We start from the raw sequence: 15,723 nt of genomic DNA on the forward strand, positions 1-15,723 counted from the left end.
GAGTTGGGAAGGGCTAGTCAAGGGGTGCAAGAAGATGCAAAGGAATAGAAAGAAGGAAAAAACAGGTTGAATTTTTGACTTGAGGAAATAAGAGATGGAACAAAGAGTCTGTGGGAGAGAGGAAAACACAAAGGTACGGTAAGGAAACTGCAAGTGACTTGTGCAGAGGCCAGGGAGAGGCAGAATAGGCAAAATGACTTGGACTGGAGTGGGAAAACACAGTGACACTGTCAAAGGGAATAGGATTTATAACAGGTAAGTATGAAGAAGATAGAACAAGAGACATACAGAAAAGTGTTGAAACAAGTACCTGACCAACGCAAAACAAGAGTGAGAGTTGTGGGCTCCTGTCCAGCCTCCTCTGAAGTCCACAACATACACTCTCAGCAACACACACTTTCAGATAGCAGGTCAACTCTCTCAGCAATTACACAGCCTAACAGCAGCTATTTCCTACAAATTACATCTGTTTCAGTAACGGGCATCACAGGTTGGTTTTTTTTTTTTTTGACAGCACTGCTGACCTAAATTCATGTCACATTCCAGTCTTCATGTTTACATCCTTTATGCCTACTAGCAAGAGGCAGATGAGCTAACGTGTCACAGTTTACTAAAAAGATTGCAGCTTTCCGGGGAAAAAAAACCAAGCTAAAGAACATTATAAAATACACCATGAAAAAACCTTTTTTCAGCAATATTAAACAGCTCTGCAGAGAGAGACCTGGGAATGCTGGTTGACAATAAACTAACCATGAGCCAGCAATGGGCTGGAACATCTTTCATATGAGGAAAGGCTGCAGGAACTGGGGTGTTTAGTCTGGAGGAGACTGAGGGGGGATCTCATTAATACTTAACAAGTATTTCAAAGGTGTGAGTCACGGAGATGGGGAAACACTTTTTTCTGTAGTGCTCAGTGAGAGGACAAGGGGTAATAGACAAATGCTGGAACACAAAAAGTTCCACTTAAACTTAACAGACTGCCCATTGTGGGTGTGGAGTCTCCTTCTCTGGAGATTTTCAAGAGCCACCTGGACACGTTCCTGAGCAACCTCATCTAGGTAGTCCTGCTTCTGCAGGGGGGTTGGACTAGATGATCTTAAGAGGTCCCTTCCAACTCCTACCATTCTGTGATATCATTAAGTGACACTATTAAAAAAACACATTCTACTAAAGCACAGCTAAATTCTATAAACCACACTAACTTTGTCTTTGAAGTGAAGTAATTTTGGTTCATAAGAATTATGTATTTATGTCACACAAACAGAAGAAATATTCAGGAAGCTTGACTAAAATTCAGTATCTACGTTGTTGCTCTGCTCAGAGTTATTTTCAGAATAACCTCAAAAATTCAGGTTTCAGTAATCTCATTTCCCATTTTCTCAGATTGTAGTAGGTTTTATTCCTTGCAGTTCCACGAATTCCACTTGAAGTTTGAAAATTTAATTCAATTTTTTGAGTTTCACATTTTTACATTATACTGAGGTATGGGCTGCACAGAATCAGGAGAGCACTACCAGGTTTCTCTGCATTCAGTTTGTCCAGACAGAGAAAACAAAAATGTGTACCAAGTTGAAAAAAGATGAGGGAATGTGCAATTCTGTTTAGGATGTTAAATGAATTTTCAACTTTGCCACCAGACAGCAAGAGAGCAAGGTTGAACACAGTAAGATTGCATCCTTTTAGAGTTTTCTTTTTGGAAAAGAAATGGTTTAAAGAGTCTGTAACTGAAATGCTCTACTACTTTCAGGTATTTACTTAAATGCTATCTACCCTTGGCCATCTTAGCCTGAAACATGGAGAAGACTAGGCAGACCAGTGAAAAAAACAGAAGACGCGAATCTAAAGGTATCACTGTGTTTTGCTACCAGCAAAGAGGAAAACTAACACAAATTCTGCAATCCACTTTTAAGTCTCATTGCTAAGAAGCTACTTTTTCAGCAGGCCATCATGCAACAACTTATTTTTTTCATTGTGTTAATAACAAAATTAAAACCACTTTTATATTAGCTATAACAATAGAAACCAAAAGGCATGCTCCTGTAATTAGCAAGGCAAGCTAATGATCTCATTTACTAGCAGCTTTTGCACTTACCGGTTGCATTCAACAAGCTAGCTTCTAATTTGTGTGGAATTCTTGGAGGAATTTTCATAGATGCACGAATCTGGTAAAAGCTAAAGCAAAAGACAGTGATTTGCAACACATACGGTACAGTACATCTCATTTACCATATAGAGATACATACAATTGACAAAGGCAGGAATGGAGAGTGGGAAGAAGGAATAGGGTGAGGGAGTCTATTAAGCTTAAAACTGTCTTGTGTTTGCACTTCATCCTGTTGGGTTTTTTTCTTAGTCATTAACCAGAGTGGCAGTCAAACATATGAATGAAAGAAGGAAGCCTCAACACAGAGCTAGTCTTCCCACGTGCCACAGCATTGGTACAAATATTCATGGAGATCCATGGTACACTATGCAGGAAAACTGATGTGAATGAAAAATCAGGATTGTCAGGCACACTACAACCATCTTGGATGGATCTATCATGGAGCACATCTACAGGATGGCTATACCTAGTTTGCCACAGAAGAAGCTACCTGTGAAACTGCAACATGTCTCTGGCTCTCATTCCAGGATCTCCAGAAAACACACGGTTTAAAGGGATACTCTTGACATTGTTTGTGGCCACCAGATATTAAACAGTGCAAACAAAAGGTCACACCATATGTCATTATAGAACCACAGAATCATTAAGGTTGGAAAAGCCCTTTAAGATCGACTCTAACCACTAACCTCACGCTGCCAATCCCATCGGTAAACTAAACCATAATCCCTTAAGCACATCATTTACATGTTTTTTTACACATCTCTAGGGATGGTCACTCCACCACCTCCCTGGTCAGTCCATTCTAATGCTTGCAGTACTTGCAGTGTTAAGGCATAGTACTATTGTACTCATTAATATTTACAAATATCTAAATGGTGGGTGTCAAGAGGTTGGGGCATCACTTTTTCAATGGTATCCAGCAACAGGACAAGGGGTAATAGAAAGAAGCTTAAACACAAAAAGTTCCATTTAAACACAAGAAAAAACTATTTCCCTGTTCAGGTGAGGGAGCCCTGGCACAGGCTGCCCAGGGAGGGTGTGGAGTCTCCTTCCCTGGAGGTCTTCAAGACCCGCCTAGAGGCGTTCCTGTGCAATCCGATCTAGGTGGGCCTGCTTTGGCAGGGGGGTTGGACTAGATCTCTAAAGGTCTCTTCCAACCCCTACCATTCTATGACTCTCTTTATGCCATCAAAGGCAGGAACTTCAGGCTTAAAGCCTAAAACTTAAAAAAGAAACACAAAAATCTTTTGGGTCTATCTCCCATCTTTAAATAGTATTTAATCTTATTCAGCTCCCTACTGTTTCCAGCTTTGATTTTCACCATGAACTCCCTAATTGTCACCCATACTGACTTTCTATAAATCTTTATATAACACAAGCACCCAAAAATGCACTTAGATGACATGTTCTATCCATCTCATCCCATTTCAGATCATTTATTTTTGTTTGAAGGAGTTAGCTTCAACTCCTTAGTAAGCTGATGACCACAGCTCCACAAACACTAATATTAACTAAAGGGTGAGAGCAAAAACATTCACAAGTAGAGAGTAGGAAGACAAACCCAACTTTTTAGGCAGAACCATGGTCCTAAATACCCTTGAGTATGCTACTCCCAGTGTACACCCACTCAGTCTTACGGTTCATTTTCACCATCCCCGCTATGAACATCTAAGCTACTCTTGTCTATTGTTCTGATTTTGACTTCTAATACTTCTAACTAAAGCTAACCACTCAGGACTTTGCAAGCAACTGATGTAGCTGTGCACGAGCCTAACAATCAACCAATAAAAAAATTCTTAATTTAATCTTTCCACACAATTAAAAAAGTCAATTTTCGTCTAGTCAAAACTATATAGCAAAGAATGCTTTCTAATAGAAGGTACTTAATGAACCAGTGACATTGCTAGAGATAAGAGGCAACACCAAAATTACTCCCATCTTTTAAAATAGAATAAAACTTAACCCACTGCAAACTCATCATTAGATATTTGTTTGTTTGAAACCCATGGGTCAATCATGATTACATATACACTTCTTAACATAAGAAAAAACTATTTCACTGTGAGGGTGAGGGAGCCCTGGCACAGGCTGCCCAGAGGGGTTGTGGAGTCTCTTTCCTTGGAGATCTTCAAGACCCGCCTGGACATGTTCCTATGTGATCTGATCTAGGTGAACCTGTTTCTGCAGGGGGGTTGGACTAGATGATCTCTAAAGGTCCCTTCCAATCCCTACCATTCTATGATTCTATGATTCTTAAACTGTAAGTGCATTTTGTACTGGATTAAAAGAAAAAACAAAGCCAAAACAAAACACAAAACTTTCACTGTCATCTTCTCCAAACTGTAGGGAATTGAGATGAAGAGAGTCCTCTCAACATTAATCCAGGAGGATGCAGCCTAACACACTTATGTACTCCTTTTCTCCAGGTCAGATGTGATTTCCATCACTGAATTAGTTACTCATTTCCCCTACACCAAGAACACATGATGCATTATAAGGTGTAATAGCCTCAGCATGGAGATACTTTTCCGCCAGCCCTAGTTTCACAGTGTTGTTTCTGCAACCACAGTAAACATTTATCAAGAGCCAGACACCCTACCACTACAACTTGCATTCTCCCATGATCCAAATGACTAGCCTGTCATGGAAGAGCATACTACTGCTTACTTCAGGTATTAAGAAAACAATGCAAAATTGTTGTTATGGTTTATATTAAATACTGTGCCTCAATAGCTCAGAGACACACCAGATATTTTACTTCAGCTCACCTTAATCAACCAAACTGGTTTGTTTTATTATATCCAAAGTTTGCATCATTCTCAGTTTATGTTTAGAACTATGTGATAGCTCTACAGAGCATAAACTTAAGTAACGCTTAACAACTACACCAAATGTGGACAGATTAAGGAATTGGGGCTGTAACAAGGTAAAATTAAAGACAAAAGCAAAATTGTCATGGTTTAGGCCTATCCAAAAACAAAGAATCATGATCAGCCACTCATTCACTCTTCCCTCCCAACAGGAAAGGGAACATAGAAGTACCTAGTGCCTTTAGAACACCCTAAGGAAAGGGAGGGCTCACTCACCACTTATTGTTCCAGGCAAAACAGACAAGACTATTCCACTTGGGGAAGAAAACAAAACTGAATTTAATCCACCACCAACCAAAAACATAAACAGAAAACAACACACAGTGTTGAAGGGCAGCGCATGGAGCAGATTTGGAATGAGCAGAAGACTGACTGATGAATGTCTGACAGCACACAAAGAAAACATTTTGCATGAGTCTTTAGTATTGAATTGTCAAGACAAAGAGCAGTTTGAAACTGCTTGGTAATTATGTTGTTGATGTAAGAGTGATCTGAACGACACTCTCCAAAGGGAGACTGAATAAACTTGAAACAGTCTTAAAGAAACTTAAGCATTGGAAGAGGACATCCATGTAAGCTGTGGAATCATAGAAGCTTTCAAGACCTGAGGGGACATAGCTCCAAGCAACATGCTTTGGATCAAGTGCTCCCAGAATGAGGGTAGACTATATGACATATCCTTTCTACCCTGAACCAGTCTATGACCCTAGACGTTAAATAAAACCTATAAAACAGGGTTCAGCAATTTACAACGTGGTAATCAAAAGGCAACACAGCAGAAGTGCATATGGCTGGGAGCTCGTACACAAAACAAGTTGGCAATTTAAGCACATTCCAAGTGAAACGTATATCCTGAAAAAGCTTCACAATACAATTCATTGACGTGAAACTTTTTTGCAGTTCCTCTTTCCAGATGGAGGAAAGGCTGAAGTGTGCAACACCAGTCTGACTCTTTCTCTCCCCTGAATTCCTGTGCAGTCACTGTACACTTACATGTGCTTAGTCACATAAAAAAAAGCAAACACTGAAAAGTGTGGACCTCAAAATTCACATGCATATTGTGTCACTCGCAGAGCAGCTTCTAAATTTATTGGTTCACCAAAAGAAGGAACAGCTGTGACCCTCTATATATGCAAGACCTCAGGGGAGCTCTTGGGATCTACTGAATGTAAGGCTCCAGTGAAAACACATCCTCTGCTGTAGACAACCACTAAGACTTCTCTCTTCCTTTTTCCAAGGTGAGCAGTGTCTCAGGCAAGGGTGTTCTATTTGGTACATGGGGAAACAGAGCTGGGGATGCAGCACTGCTTTGTAAATGCAGAATGTGGCACTGAAATGGGGAACTGTGAGTAAAAAGGAGAGAGAAGCAATGATGACACCAAAGTGGGAGGACTGGCTGATTCCTCAGAAGGCTGTGCTGTCATTCAGCGAGATCTTGACCGGCTTGAGAGTTGGGTAGAGAGGAACCTCATGAGGTTCAACAGGGACAAGTGCAGAGTCCTGCATCTGGGAAGGAACAACCCCACGCACCAGTACAGGCTGGGGATTGACCTGCTGGAGAACGGCTCTGCAGAGAGAGACTTGGGAATTATAGTTGACAGTAAACTGAACATGAGTCAGCAATGTGTCTCCATGGCCAAGAAGGCAAATGGCATCCTGGGATGCATCAAGAAAAGTGTGTCCAGCAGGTTGAGAAAAGTTCTGCTCCCTCTCTACTCTGCCCTGGTGAGGCCTCATCTGGAGTCCTTTGTCCAGTTCTGGGCTCCCCAGCTTAAGAGGGACAGGGAACTTCTGGAGAGAGTCCAGACAAGGATTACCAAGATGATCAGAGGACTGGAGCATCTTTCTTATGGTTGCAGGACTTGGGACTGTTCAGCCTGGAGAAGAGAAGACTGGGCAGAGACCTCATAAAAACTTAACTAAAAGGGAGATGTCAGGAGGATCAGGCAACTCTTTTTTTTTCTGTAGTGTCCAGTGATAGGACAAGGGGTAACGGACAAAAACTGGAACACAAAAAATTACATTTAAACATAAGGAAAACTATACTGTGAGGGTGATGGAGTACTGCCACAGGCTGCCAAGGGAGGTTGTGGAGTCTCCTTCTCTGGAGGTTTTCAAAACCCACTTGGACATGTTCCTGTGCACCCTGATCAAGGCAGACCTGCTTTAGCAGGGGGGTTGGACAAGATGATCTTTAGAAGCCTACCATTCTGTGATTCTAAGTCTCCCTAGGAGGAATCAGCTCTGGAAGCAGATACGCTCTTATAATGGCTGTATCATACTGACCCTGGTAGAGCTGTCTTCTACACATCTCCTACAGATCACACCTCTTCCCACAAAAGCAAACTGCAGTAACAGAAACTCCTGCTGCAGTGAAAGGCTGAGTCAGCAAAATATTGAAAGTTCAATGAGAGAGAATGTCCTTTTATTTTTGTTCAACATCTCTCCATCTTACAAGCTAAGGCCCTTGCTACTGCAGAGACCCTACATTACTAATTCTTTAATGGATTAATAAACATCCATCTTAAAAGCAGTTAAGATCTTTAGCATTTCACACAACCAGTCATAAGCTTGTACTTACAAATGCCAGTATATATGCACTTTGCAGGGCAATCTGCATATGCTGCTGATGTTCAAAGAATTGCAAGTGATCATGAAACACAAATTTTAAACACTGCTACAAATTCATCAGAGGTTTTTATAACCTCTTAAGTATTCTACAAAAAGACAATTGAGACAAAGGCACACAAACAAGGGGCAAAGAGGAAAATGAGAAAGGGAATAAGGTGTAAGGGAACAGAAATAAGACAATATAAAAAGAGATAGAATAAAAAATAGGCAATGAAATGTTGATTCTTGAAGTCACAAATGTAAAATGAGAAGAAACTGGTTAGACTTGTTCCTTAATTTTCTCTGCTAGGAGAAATGCAGAGTCATCTACCCAAATTTAATCCTACCAAAGCCACCTGGGGCCAACAGACTACCAAATGGCCACCAAACTAGTTTCAAGGCTAATCTAGACAGGAAATTATTTAATACAGGTATAGACCACATAAAAATACAATTATCTTGCAACCACTTTGTAATAAGTACTTGTAGTATAGACCAATATGAGATTACACTCTGCTGTAATTGTGGGATTTCTCTCATTTAACAAATTCTAATTCAGATATTTGAGCAGCTGGAAAATTATGATACCCAAAAAACTTTCCTTAAAATCTTTTCTCAATCTCTTCTATGAAAAATCCAGTTATCTCCCAGTTGGCTGACATTTTTATTAGGCTAAATAAAACAAAGTGCAATTTGCAGGAAACAGATGAAAGGTTCACATTTATTTAAAAGCAAGTTTCTGTGGAAGTGAATTAATTTTAAAAAGCACTTCACATGTCTATGGCACACGCTACTTCTGACACAGGTATAGATACATATAGAAACAAAACAGTTATTACACAAAATGTTTGGTGAGAATTACTTGGGAGACTAATATCTCAAGTAAGACATAGTAGCTTGTTATGAAACAGAATTAAGTACATGAGATAGGAGAAGGGGGCAAGTAAGTGCAGCTGGAGATTTTGCCTTATTACAAAAGGCTTTTCTCTATGTTCTTACCACAGGCACACTCAGGCAGAATTCCTGCGGTGGTTATGAACATTTATTTAAAAACTTGAAATGATAATACTATCAAATAAATATTGCTTTTTTAAAAAGAGATAAATAAATATACAATACTAGAATAGCTCTTATTTAATCAAATACACCTTAACTTCTATTAGTCTATGTTTATCATTTTAGTTCCTCTTTTATTTCCTGTTATTACTGAAGGAAACAAGAAAGAAATCATACTAAAATCACTTTGCTTCTTTAAAGAGTAACAAAGCTCACCTTCAAAGCTAATGACTTCCCATATTCTCTTACATGAAAACTTTTTACATCTATTTAGCTTGAAAATCTTTTTCATTTGACTTTTTGATTCAGCAAACCAGCCTCATAAATGATCTATCACAAGTGTTAACCACTAAGTGGCTTAAACATTTTGGTTTTCTTGGGACAACGGTATGGGATGTTGGGTTTTCATGGTAACCAGAGCTGTAATTTTTCAAAGTTCAACCCTTTGGAATCAGGCAGAAGTTTTCACTCAGACACATCATAACATGTTAATTTTGAAATCAAGGTTTAGCAAACACAACAGATGGGAGACCAGAAGACAAGTCTGAGAACTCATTTTCTGGCATTTACTGGTTTTTCAAATTTTTGAAGTTTTGCAGCTGTGCAATTCTGTTCCTCTCATCTGTCAGTAATCAAGTACATACGCCTTACAATTCACTTTACAGCTTATTTTAACAAAAGCCAATCTCTGTTTTAATACATCATACATTTAACCAGGGATGGAAATTTGGGTACCACAAAGAAAACTCCTGCAAAAAAAACAGTCGATGTGAACTGTTGTGTCTTATGTAAGATACCAAATAAAGGTCATCGCTCTTATCCCTTATCAACATCTTCACATTTTCCCCTGTAGAAAGCTACGTCATTCACAGAAGTCACATTAGTTTCTATCTTTTTTTCCTTCAAGTAATGCTTGATTTCATTCATTCACTTAAGTCAGTGCTGCCACCACAGTAGGAGCGACTTGCAGTCTAAAACCCCTTTTACATGTTTTTATTCCTCTTCAAGCAAGTTTTGATGTCTGATACTTCCCACAAATTATTTTGTTCCTCAGTTTTATCAAGAACTTAACTCTAGGAAGGCTTCAGAGAAGCAGATCTGCTCACTGGGCTCTGTATTTATGCGTTCATTACAAACACAATTCTTAGGCAATAATCTCAGAAAACACTACCAGAACAATGTTACATGAAAGCTCTGAAAAGTTATCAGATGACAAGACTTGTTCCTCTAAGTTCTAAAATTCACATTCTATTAAGATGATCCTAAAAGTTCATGAATGTCAAGGGGTAAGGTCAGCATTCAAGATTTGAAAGCAAAAGACTCCCAAACACTTTGCTACTTACCCCTTCACGAAAATGAAAGAGTTGTTGTCCTTGAATAGACTTTATTTTTGCCATGATAGAGCCACTTCCTACAGTAAAATTATCTTTGGTCTCCTAACATCTACTCTATCTAGTACACAGTAGCAAATATACCCTTAGAAGAACAAAGTTAAAAATCCAAACTAAGAAGAGTGAACCTTCTGATGTCAGTGTAGACAAAATAAAACAAAATACACCAAATTACATAAGCACAGACTAAGTGGCCAAATCCCTTTTTCTCTTGCAGGTTCCACAAGCTGGATACCCCAAAGACAAGCATGCCCACTGAACCTGTTCAACAAGTCTAAAAAAATAAACAAGCAAACAAAACAAAACCCTCTCTTTTTCTAAAGTCATTTTGTTGAAGACTTTTTTTAATGAGAAAACTTCAGATGGCATCTAAAATAATCTGAAATAAATTACATGTAGGAACATAGTCAGGAAAAGTAGGAAACAAATTGCTGAAGGGAAGGCATGCAAAAATACTACAAGATGAAAGTTGAGAAGGGCTAAACAGCATGATGGAGGAAAAAGTCCATAGAAGAAACACTAACTATTGTATAGGATCAAAGTGCAGAGATGATCATGATTTACCATATACACACACTGAGACGCTTTGATATTTCCATGGGCATGGGTATCTGAACCCTTATGTACCTCTCATGAGGCTGATCTCCCACCACTGCTCCCTGTAAGCTGGGAGCTGCAAAACTTATTGAAGAAGAATCCAAGTTCTTCTTGGGAATTTGGAAGCTGTGGGTCTCTGCTGCTCTGGATGTCTGTAAACTCGCCTTTGTTCACCTCTCTCTGTCTCCAAACTTGGCATTCTGGGAGTGATTAATGCCCTTTTCCTAGCAGGTATCAGGAGTATGTCCCTCTGTCTTCTACAGCTGTTCAAATCTTTACCACTCATACAAGGGGGCATCTAGGAGATCCTGCCTCTGCTCATAATAAGGAAATACCAAGAATGATGTCTTGAAAATGAGACCAGACTTTTACAATAGAAGGATTTTTGCAAGAAATCGTGTTTGAGTAGTTCACTTGTCCCCTGTTCCTCTGTCCCGTCCTCCAAGGCACTCACTCCTACCTGTGCTGTAATACAGTCCCACCACCTTCCTCAGTTACACAGTGCTCTACTTGAAGAGCAATTCTGCTAATGGGACCAATTCAGCAGCCCAGCTTAGAGCTGGCTGTAACAACAGCACAGGCAGCACAACCAATGGGGCACCAAGCAGCCAGAAGCAAGCAAGGCAGAAACCCTGCAAACGGGTATTGCCAGGCAAGCATTCTAGCTCTACATGAAAGCTTAGGGAAATTAGATTTGACACACCTGACATCTGTCATAACTGTATCCTATGGGCAGGGATGCCAACTGAGATGAATGCAGAAGATCAAACAGAGGTTTTGTTTCAAAACATACTAATCTCTGGGCTGCTCACACTCAGCAGATCATATTGACATAATGGTCTCCCTAAGAAGGAAATTGGAACTTAGGGACATTTCTCCCAGGATGCAGTCCAGCATTATAGTGAAACCAACCCAAATACTAGCTGGTGACAGAAGCAGGGATCTCATTCCTCCTGTGTATTTTATACTCCCCCTGCACCAGTACTGACAGAACATCTGATCATGATGTGGGGCTGGGAGATAAACTGGGAAAACCAGAATCATATTTTGTGGTCTTGTATTTTTCTGCTGGCTTACCATTTTGAACTGACCAACCATAAGGTAGAACAGCATTACTGCAGGCACACAGGAAGCACCAGAAGCAAGACTGTCTTGCTCAGGCAGCTGCTATCCAACACATCTCCCTACCTGTAACCTACACTCTTAGCTCACTGTTTGTGCTAGCTTAACTCACTCTCTAACTATGTTGCTGCCAAAAGTAAGCCTGTTGTATTGACCACAGAACTGCATGACTGCAAAAGCAAACAAAATAGAAGACCATATCACACCTTTTGGCAGATATATGGAGTTGTACTGGCTTAAGCCAACTACAAACCTGTGGATGAGAACACTGTTTTCACAACAGATTCAGTTCCATGGTGCTAATAGCGAGCCACACGGGGTGCATCTTCTCAACCTCTCCCTCCATCAAAACCAGTGCTCAGGCAGTTACACTACCATCCATATCAAACAAACTGGTACAAGTGAAAAATATACCTTTTTTTTCTCCCCAGTCTGATCATCTCCAATACCCTGGAAGTTACTTCTTGGATTCAAAACATATGAACATACACAATGAGTAGCAGCAGAGGTCTTAATCATTTAGTGTATAGTATTTGTCATCTTCTTTTAAAAATCAAGACACATTTTTAAAGCAATTTAAAAACTCTGTAAGGAAACAAATGAAGTTAGTTATGGATAAACACAAATATGATGTTCTAGTCTGGAGGGCCTCTAAGTCTTTTGAGGTGTCTTGAGTTGCTTTCCCCACTGCCAACATGAGCCAGAGTCTGGGAAAGGGGAGGGTAAAATAAGGTGAAAAAACCCCAAACTCCAAAAAACGGAGAAGTTACTTTATATGGTGTAGAGTAATTGGAAGGAGGTTTAGGAGTGAAAGAGGAAGATATTTTGGAGAGAACACCTAATTGAAGCAGAGGCAGCAAGTCTGAGTCTGATAGTGGGATTGAGTCTGTTGCCATGTTCAGATAAAGCTAAATGCTCTCTGAACTACGTGATGATCCAGTAAACCACTGTTTATTATTACAGATACATAAAGGTATGTATGTGTAAAAGATGTATGTGCAGTAGGAGAGACACAAAGACACCATACCGAGAACTTTGGTCATATCATGAGGCTGTCAAGACTGTGGAACACAGCATAAGCATGTTTCTCTCTCTCTTATACCAAATAGGCATAAATGGCAAAGAAAGAACTAACACTATCACCTTCCTGCTGTAACAGTTATGTTAATCAAGCATACACATAAATAGGGCAGAACATTTAGGAATGGCATATTTTTCTCTGTTTTTTACTACCATCACACAGGGACAGGTCAGAAATGTAAGCCTGCTGCACAACAGAGTGTTACGCTGTAGAAGTCTCAAAATTAGCAATTTTAATGACCAAACATGTATTGCAAAGTTAAAACTATTACTGCTGTCACATGTCATTCTAGAATACTGAACTCAGTAAGACTCACACATTTAGAAAGAGAAGGTGCATACTCAAGAAACCATTATTCTGATGTCTTCAGCTAACACCTACTCCCATTCTACTTTCATATTTCACACAGAAGCTCGCTATATTATTCTGTAGGTTTTAAAAATGGACCTTCTCCAGAGAAAATCCTTTTATATCAATACTGTCAGATGCTGTCGTTTACTCCCTCGCTAAAACTAAACTCACTGATCATGTTTCTGATGACATGTCTTCATGGTAAGGCATGCTGATATACAATCTTTCCTTTGCAATATGAAAAGGTATCTGGGTTAAATACACAAGACATATCTTTCTTTGATCACATAAAGAAAGAAGGAATTACATACACTCCCCAAACACAGTCCTCAGAGGAGGGCAAGCGACGTAAGACAAACGACATAAGCTGTATCAGTTTCATATAACCTTGCTGTTACATGAAATCACTGCACCTATCACAGTGCTGTCAAGGCTCCAGCAAGACATTAAGATGGCTTTATTTTTCCATTCTTATACCTCTATGAATAATGACTGAAGAAATAAGCACATGCACCGTCATCTTTATACCTGTATTTAAACAAAACGCGCTGTTTCAGGATCTGAGTTTCTTAGGTTGAAGGCTAATCTTCAAGGAATTAACATGATCTGGTTCTCTATGCTTCAGAAGAGAAGCCAAATTTACAGTGGCTCTAGGCTTCCTTCCCTGTGTGCCTAGAAGTCTTCTAATACAGGCATTGCACTACAATAACTGAAGACAAGCAGTACAACCTGTCCATGTCTTCATAACTAAAAGCAGAGTAAAATTCAAAAGCCTTTATTTCTCAGCTAACTCAAAGGAAGTGCTACCCAATTTCCCACTTTTCCAATTCCTATTCTCAACAAATACAAGAGTTTTTATTTTTAATGACAAGATCCTGAAGTACCATCATATGGTACTTCAAATTGTTATTGCTCTTAGAGACCAGATAATGTTACTGCTCTCTCAGATATCCTGCATCAGAAAGCATAATGAGATATTTGATGACATTAAGTTTTAACTTCTGAAGCAATACCAACCTCAAACATGACCTCCACACTACTCACTCTCAGTCCTACCCATTCTTGCCTCTGAGCAAGCAGGACTTGTACGTGTGCATCCACTGCTCAGCTAGAATCAGAAACTCACCCACTTTTAAACAATAGAAGTATTTGCATGATTTCTCCTAGACAGACTATTCCCTTCAGTTTACAGCCCAGCCTTACAAATCTTTAACATGTATTACTATTTGTATTATTGTAAAACCAATAGAGCTCACCTTGCAACTGTTAGACAAATTTGACAGCTTGGTTCTTTCTTTGTAAAGACCATATTACTTTAAGTAAAGGTCACAGTACAGTACTATAACAAGCAGATAAGCTACATATCAGGAGGCAATTCACAGCACTTATTTCTGGAAAGCTATGTCATACAAAAACAGAGTTTGAAAGTAAAAATATGACTGGGCTGTATGAATTAAAAGAAAACCAAACAAGTGAGTCTGAATGCTCCTTGCCTATGAAGAGTTTGCTACTTAATCATATGTTAACAATACAAAACGTTAGCAGAGATTACTTCTTTATTTAAGGACAAAACCTTTTCATGTAGAAAGAAAAGTGGTCCTACTGAAAGAGTACTCTTCAAATTTTAGTCTCCTGTTTATAAATTATATAACTAATGCAGACAACTCACTGGATCCAGAAAAAAACGTAACTTTGCAAATACTACGTTATTTCTCATGAAATTACTATGTCATTCATAGTAAGATGCATTAAAAGTCATACTCTGATTCAGGGTATTTTCTTTTACACTACATTACACAATCAAATGCATGGAAGCATAAAATGTCAGTGCTGCTCAAACTCATCAGTAAGTATTTGCACATCAGTAAAAATGTACATCTATGGAACAGAGAACACCATAAGGCTGAATTTCCAGTAGTCTCTGAAGCTTCAATTCCTTTGACTTTCAATTGGACTTAGGTTCAAAAGTAACACCGTGCTACTGAAATGTTACCAAAAAGCTCATTTCAGATACAATACACTTCCAAAAATTTTTTTAATGTTAGAATTTGCTAAAGTCTCTTCTGCAAAAGGTATTTAATACTCTCCTTCCATCTGTTAACCAGTATTTATAAGGCAAAAACACTTTTTAAAATCTGGTGGACTTATGTTACTAATGTAAATTCTTGATGTGCTTTTGCAAGATTCTTTTAACTCAAAACACCCAATTGCAAACATCTAGACACACTTGAACACAAATGTAAAATTGTAGCTATAACAAGGAGCTACTGTTAATACTTTTAGTTCATACTGTATTTAATAAGAAAAAATTACACTTAGCTGAAATAACCAAGTTCTCTTTCTGAAACCCACAATGAAACAGCAGATACTCCACAAAGAAAGCTTCTACCATAGACAAGACAAAGCACACACACAGAGACATTACTATTGAAAACTGTCTAAATCCAGCTTTGGTCAGTAGGGTATGAATGCACATTACTGACAAAATTAACAAATTATTAGTGACAAAGAAAAAAATTAACACTGGTATTACAAGAATGT

The 15,723-nt window shown here is 39.0% G+C and overlaps 1 protein-coding gene across 2 annotated transcripts in view; it reads right to left on the reverse strand.

The window, feature by feature from the left end:
• Nucleotides 1-15,723, reverse strand: part of FAM135A (family with sequence similarity 135 member A) — an 89,255-nt gene that overhangs the window by 48,922 nt on the left and 24,610 nt on the right. For both annotated transcript variants that reach the window (XM_061989856.1, XM_061989857.1), the window contains exon 4: nucleotides 2,093-2,172. In XM_061989856.1, coding sequence (XP_061845840.1) covers nucleotides 2,093-2,172 — 80 coding nt within the window. The remainder of the gene's footprint in view (nucleotides 1-2,092; nucleotides 2,173-15,723) is intronic.

This window comes from Colius striatus, chromosome 2 (genome assembly GCF_028858725.1).
Source record: "Colius striatus isolate bColStr4 chromosome 2, bColStr4.1.hap1, whole genome shotgun sequence".
Taxonomy (NCBI): domain Eukaryota; kingdom Metazoa; phylum Chordata; class Aves; order Coliiformes; family Coliidae; genus Colius; species Colius striatus.